This window comes from Anabrus simplex, chromosome 13 (assembly GCF_040414725.1).
Source record: "Anabrus simplex isolate iqAnaSimp1 chromosome 13, ASM4041472v1, whole genome shotgun sequence".
NCBI lineage: Eukaryota > Metazoa > Arthropoda > Insecta > Orthoptera > Tettigoniidae > Anabrus > Anabrus simplex.
The window spans coordinates 52,396,904-52,404,117 of NC_090277.1; the positions used below are offsets into that span (position 1 = coordinate 52,396,904).

Genomic DNA, 7,214 nt, shown 5'->3' on the forward strand with positions numbered 1-7,214 from the left:
TCAAAAACTGAGTAAACCTCAGAATGAATAATGAAACTTATCGTGGTTTCTCGTTTGGACGATTAGCGAATAATAAATAAATAAATAAACGAGATAGATAGATAAATAAACAGATAAATAAATAAATAAATAAATAAATAAATAAATAAATAAATAAATAAATAAGTAAATAAAGTAAAATAATTTAAGGTTTTCAGACTACAAGGGACAAAGGCAGAGCTACACACGTCACCAATAAACATCATCAGTGAATCTCCTTGTACACTGCATCTGGGGCAGGGAAGAATCAAGAAAACCAATTAAGTTCAAAGTACCTGGGAGAATGGCTGGAATTTATTTATTTATTCATTTATTTATTCATGTATTTATTTATTCATTCATTTATTCATGCATTTATTTATTCATTCATTGATTTATTTATTTATTTATTTATTTATTTATTTATTTATTTATTTATTTATTTATTTATTTATTTATTTATTTATTTATTTATTTATTTATTTATTTATTTATTTATTTATTTATTTATTTGATTTTATCAACTCGAGTTAACGGAGAAATGGCATACCAACTGACCAAGAGCGATGGTAACCTACTAGCAAGGAAAAGAATAACTACTTTTACGGTTTTCACTAACGCTGATACGCCGGAATATTCTCCCACAGGATTTCTTTTACGTACCAGGAAATCTACCAACATGCAGCTACCAAAACTGAGTACGGGCTGCCCCGCGATCAAACCCGCCAACAGGTGCTCAAAATGACAGCATTCTGAGCAACCCGCATGTCAAAAACAGATGCTGGTCATTCGTCATTGGGAGAGAAGAGCATTCGTTCACTTCGAGAGCGAATCTTTAACATGAACTATAACTTGTCATGAAAATTTATATACGTAGTCTTCACTGCAAACCGGTTGTGACCATTGCGGATCGTCCTCGCAATTATGACATGACCAGTTAGCCGTGTACGTTAAGCAGCATGAGGCGCGGAAACAGGAAGTGAAGGATTGGTATGTCTTCGCAACCATAAATAGTGTCCGCTTCGGAAGACATGTGGATGGACCAGGACGCTGTCGTTGTTATCTGTCAAATTCTGGAAATACTGAGGAACAACAGAAAACATGAAGAACATTATTTAAGAGTGTCCCTCGAGACGTATCAAGGAGGATCCTAAGATGTCCTATTAACTAGACCAATACTTTCATTTTTATCGATGGATGTTCCACACGACCCGTACTGTCTTACAACAGAGCGCCCTGAGGGAAATAAGTTATTTAGGTGTGGTCTCACATTGCGCCCAGCTGACCGCCAGAGAGAAAGCTGAACCCAGGGAATTATTACACCAATGTGACGTCACCCTAGGGTGGTTACTATATAAACCAGACACGAACCCCTGATATGCAGGATTACACATTCTCTCGTCTCGCAGACAAGACATGGCTTACAAGGTAAGTACAACCAATACATAAAACTGAAAATTAATCTCTGAGGAATATGTAAGGAAATAACTTATTCTCACTTGTAATTTTAACTCTGTCCACAAAAGTAAAATGCAGAAATGCATTTTCTGAATCGTTCTATGAATAGACCCACGTAAAAGTGGACTTACGTATCAGCCAAAATGGCTAGGCTCAGAAAATAAGTATCTTGTGTTCCTGAAAATCAGTTTCTGATCATTTTCGTCAGAAATTCAGTTTATTTTAGGAAGAACAAAATTTAGCACATGATGCTGTATCTATTTTATCACAAATACGTTTTTCCTACTACCCGTTGAAAATCAAAACTATCCTCCAAAGAATGTTTAGGCACGGAGGCGAAACCACTCTCAGCACAGACATGATCTTGATTCAGTCAATATACACTACCTCGCGTATACCTCAGCTGTCCGTCTATCAGAATTCTCTACTATTACTCAATTTTGAATTTCCTCTTTTACTCTTACTTACTCAAAGTCCTTAAGAGACTAGTCTCGCTCTGACTGCATGGACGACGTAAGAATATAAATTTGATGGTTCTGCATTGTATCCCTGAGGTACTCCAGTGAGTAACCAAGGAAATGTGCTTTTTTTTTTTTTAACACAAGTAATCGTAGTTTCAAAACATGGTTATATATTCTTAAAATCATATATGTAAATTCCCTGGACTTCATGTAAAATAGCGGTGGATAAAGATGGAAATGGTCCACACTTACTTAAACTCGAGTTAAGGTGAGGGCAGCCGGGACGGTAATCCGCGGCGAGCGATCTTTTTAATCTCCACAGAAATATCACACCAGAACATATTTTGGAGAGCCGGATAATAGCTCAAGAAAAGCCTAGAAGGTGGAGCAAACACTAAGAATATCTGTCTTTTCAAGAGTCTAAAATCTTCGATAATCCAATTTTGAACTTCTATTCGTTAAGTCATCGCGGATCTTGTAATAATATTCTAATAACGTTCAACTTCCCAAATGTAAAATATACTTCTAAAGTTGGTATGTCCCACGTGTCTATAAAATATAAATGAATAATCTGCCAAGTTATCATAGTAAGTGAAAAACGATTAGATTAGTTCATTTTAATTAGGGTGACTAGAACACTCATCATTTTTCTTTATCAAACTGAAACATTCAATCCATGAAAAAAGATGGAGCAATTCACCTCACATCATAACATTGATAATATACACCCAGGAAATATAGAGGAAGCTTCTCAACTTCCTAAATTAAGAACTGAAAACATGGCTAAAGTAAACAATTGTCTTCAACAACATACATATCATATTAAAATCAGCGATATCTCAAATATTTTAAAAGTAGCTTTTATAGATATCCATAAATCTCCGACTTCTTGGCTAAGTGGTCAGTTGAGGCCATCGGTTCAGTGGGTCCAGGTTCGATTCCCGCCGGGTCGGGGATTTTAATCACGTCTGATTGATTCTTCTGGCTCGGGGACTGGGATTTTGTGTTTGTGCCAACACTCTAGTCTTCATATTCAAACAAGACACTACACTAAAAACCAGTACAGAGAAACGCAGGAGTGATTACATTCCTCCACATAGCGTAGACGTCAGGAAGGGCATTCGGCCAATAAACAGGGGTAAATCCACAAGTGCGATACAGGTCGCACCCATGACACCCCCCCCCCACTAAATAATAAATCCATACAAGGAGGAAATTTGAAACGGTAAACTCCAACATTTAGCATCTCATTCCTTAAGGGGAAATGAAAGCACGCTGTAATTTGTTTGCAATTTGTTTTAAGTCGCACCGGCAATGGCAGGTCTTAAAATGACAATGGGATAGGGAAGGCCACGGATTGGGGAGGAAGCGGCCGTGGCTTTAATTACGTACAGCCCTAATATTTGCTCGTGTGAAAATGGGAAACACGGGAAAACCATATTCCGGGCTGCCGACAGTGAGGTTGCAGCCCACTATCTCCCGAATCCAAGTTGATAGCTGAGTTGCCCAAACCGCGCAACCACTTGCTCGGTTACACCTGTTTGTAGAGTGCGTACAGAAGTATATATATCAGACGACAGACGACAAGAAAAAATCTTGAACTGAACATTTCGCCGGGCACAAGACTGTCTCTTATAAGACTAAGACAGTATTTCACTAAGGGTTACGTTCAAAAACACTAATGCTTTGCTTTCTATAGCAGTATAATTCAAAACATTCAGTACGACAATAAAACAAAGTGTAGTCCATGAGCTATGTATCTAAATTGATGCAAATATTTTGAAAACAATGTAATGGAACTTCATTTCATTTTCTGTCCACAGATTGTTGTCTTCGCCGCCCTCGTGGCCGTCGCTAAGGCTGGCATCCTCGGCGCCCCCGCTGTCTACGCCCCCGGCGCCCCTCTGGCCGCCCGTGCCTATGCCGCTCCTGCTTACGCTGCCGCCCCTGTTGCCTACGCTGCTGCCCCCGCCGTAGCTAAGTACGCCGTCGACACCGACTACGACCCCAACCCAAGCTACAACTACGCCTACGACATCCAGGATGCTCTCACCGGAGACTCCAAGGGACAGCAGGAGAGCCGTCAAGGAGATGTTGTCCAGGGTAGCTACAGCCTGGTCGAGCCTGACGGCACCCGTCGTACTGTTGAGTACACCGCTGACCCCGTCAACGGATTCAACGCCGTCGTCCACCGTGAGCCCGCTGTTGTTGCTAAGGCCGTTGTTGCTGCTCCCGCTGTCGCTAAGGTCGCTGCCCCCCTCGCCTACGCCGCTCCCGCTTACGGATACGGCAAGGCCCTCATCGGTTAAATTAATGTCTTAGACATATATATTCCTTCCTTGGCAGGTATCCTGCCACCTCTTGCATCTAAGTCTCCTTTTATTTAATGTGCAATAATTCCTTTAGTACCTTAAATAAACAAACTTAAAACATACCTGCGTGTTTCTATTACCAAACCTTTTTCCATGTAACTGACTCCCTTTAGATGTACTTTTTATGTGGGCAAGTTTCTTCATTCAACTGGGTGTTTAATACCTCACAACCTGGCTTTCGTCTAGTGTAATTCACTTCTACATCCATAAATCGCAAAGACCTTAAGACTGGATTATGACTGCAGTTTATTAATATTACGGTATTCAAGAAAAGTATATTATCACAAAAGATGTTGCGTCATGTGAGCTGGTCTGCTAATTCACCACACATCAAGCCTGAATGAATGTGACACACATACACTACAGACACAGTAATTACCCAGATATGAACGGGGTTGAACAGAAGCGTCGCGTGAACTGGTCATTTAAAAGCCGTTAGAGCGTAGTAGACATATTAACAATCAAGTCTCTTACTACTAATTAGAACTGCACTTTCGTTTAGTAACATGATATTGGAAAATGGTGTCATAATAGCTGTCACCGTCAATGTCTCAAGTTCGAAGTAGAATTTGTTCATGTATGAAAAGTTACGTCACTGCGGTTGGGATTCCATAGAAAACTGTATGAACCGTTGCTATAGTCAAGATATCAAACATCACAGAGTAGGAACTCATGAGATTAATGAAGTTCCATCTCATTTCTTTAATTTAAAGAAATACAATTCTTATAAAAGAATGCACTGATTTTGGTACAGCTTGTTCACTACAAATCTTGAACCAAACAGTTTATACAATCACGACATGCAGAGGATATGTTCGGGCCTCCTGCAGGTCATCTTCAGCTTATAAGCATAGGGAACAAGACAATACGAAAATATGGATAAAATTTAGATGGTAGAAAAGTTCAGTTCTACATAAATTTTGGACTGTTTTACTTATTTTCTGTCAAATTTCCAACCTCTTATGCCATATTCTGATATTTTTACGCCATAAGTGCAAACACATTTCCTGAGTATTAGTAATGTACGGAGCCGATTGTCAAAAGTAATACCTTGGATTTCAACGAGTAGAAACCTTCTTCAAGCGCGCATAACGCTTATGTTTAAAGAGTTGCATAAACATTACGGTGTCCGGCTCCATGGCTAAATGGTTAGCGTGCTGGCATTTGGTCACAGGGGTCCCGGGTTCGATTCCCGGCAGGTTCAGGAATTTTAACCATCACTGGTTAATTTCCCTGGCCTGGGGGCTGGGTGTATGTGTTGTCTTCATCATCATTTCATCCTCACCACGACGCGCAGGTCGCCTACGGGAATCAAATCAAAATACCTGCACCTGGCGAGCCGAACCCGTCCAGGGATCTCCCGTTACTGAAAGCCAAACGCCATTTCGCCATTTCATTTCAACATTACGGTCCTTCATTACTCCTATGCAACTTTTCCTACTAAATTTACGTGCTGGCTAAAGGGTGCCTTCGATTCGTTGAAATCTATCCTATTTCTGCATGGAAATCAGCTTCCTAGCCTAATGAGTAGAGCCCGGATTTTTTGGCAGGAACAGGTTAGATTGCAAACTTACCTGCACAAAGGTTATGCTATGTGCTTTGCATAAACAATAGGGGTTCGGGCCATCAGAACCTCTTAGAATTTATGTTACTCTCACTACACTGTGGAAGAGCGGCCTAGACATCTCCTAATAACCTATTATTGCATAAAAATCCGGGTTCTAAAATGAGGTATCCGAACAAGTGCCAAAAGATTTTTAAGGCAAATATGCAAACTGCATGCAGGCCTCACTTTTTCCCTACATCATACCAGTTACCTTATCTATATATTTTTAAAAAATATGAAAACTAAAGTAAGTCAGTCAGGCCATTCTATCCGGTCGATTTCCTTCATCTTTTTTTTTTAACTGATACGTATTCATGCACAGATTTGTCATTATTAATCACTTAACGTCCACTTTCCTCAAATTATTTAATTTTTAACGTTTTGTCTCTATGAAGCAATCATATCTTTGGTTCTAATTGAGGTACGGAGTTCGTTTTGGCCTAAGAACACTCAGTGGATCAATCACTTTCTTTTGAGGTAATAACTACTTAAATTGGTAGATTCTGAGAAAAGTTATGAGTACATTTGTCTCCATGACGAAGATCTTTGGAGGACTTTTTAACAGTGTGGCGCGTAGTGTTGTTCCAAGGAACGTTTAATTTAATTTCTTTGTGTGATGTATTTTCAAGTGTTTTGTTGACATAATATTACATTCTATTACCACAGCAGATCATGTGCTTTATTTCATTAACTCAAAACTTTGCAAATACATCCGTGAGGATAGTAACGAACAACACCATACTTTGTACATTGCGGGCGGAGCCAGCGGGAAACTGCTAATTCTTATCATAACTTTCTCCACAAGGACTGCATTTGCAGAATTTCAAATTATTACAGATCGGATCTGTGTGAATGTCACTTTGAATTCCGTCATGTCCAAGGTGTCATAGTTCTGGGAAGTTGCCGGCAGGTATTGCATCCTGCTAGGGATATGGGCGGTGGATTTGGCAGCGTCTCGTACTCCTCAGTGTAGGCATGCACCACGTGTGAAGGACATGCGCGCAGCACGTACACACCATTCATTCATACTTGCGAGTATGAGAACTGACGTATATGTCATCTCAAATGGAGCGGGTAGATTGCTTCACATTATCGATGTTACGGGTTCGATTTCTGCCTCTGTAATATACATATTTGATATATCTGAAGCAGTTTCTTTTCATTTTCAACTCAGTTCATTTATAACTGTTAGATTCTTCAGTCTGCAGAAAATATTTTTAAGAATCTTCTATATAAATAACACCGTAACGACCGTGTGTCTGTACGTTGACTATTTTGGCGAAATGTTCATTCAGTTAT

At 39.7% G+C, this 7,214-nt stretch overlaps 1 protein-coding gene across 1 annotated transcript; it reads left to right on the forward strand.

Moving 5' to 3' along the window:
* Positions 1-1,434: 1,434 nt before the first annotated feature.
* Positions 1,435-4,246, forward strand: LOC136885060 (larval cuticle protein A3A-like). The gene is made up of 2 exons (XM_067157454.2): positions 1,435-1,446; positions 3,761-4,246. The coding sequence occupies exons 1-2, from the start codon at positions 1,435-1,437 to the stop codon at positions 4,244-4,246; spliced, it is 498 nt and encodes a 165-aa protein (XP_067013555.1).
* Positions 4,247-7,214: the final 2,968 nt, after the last annotated feature.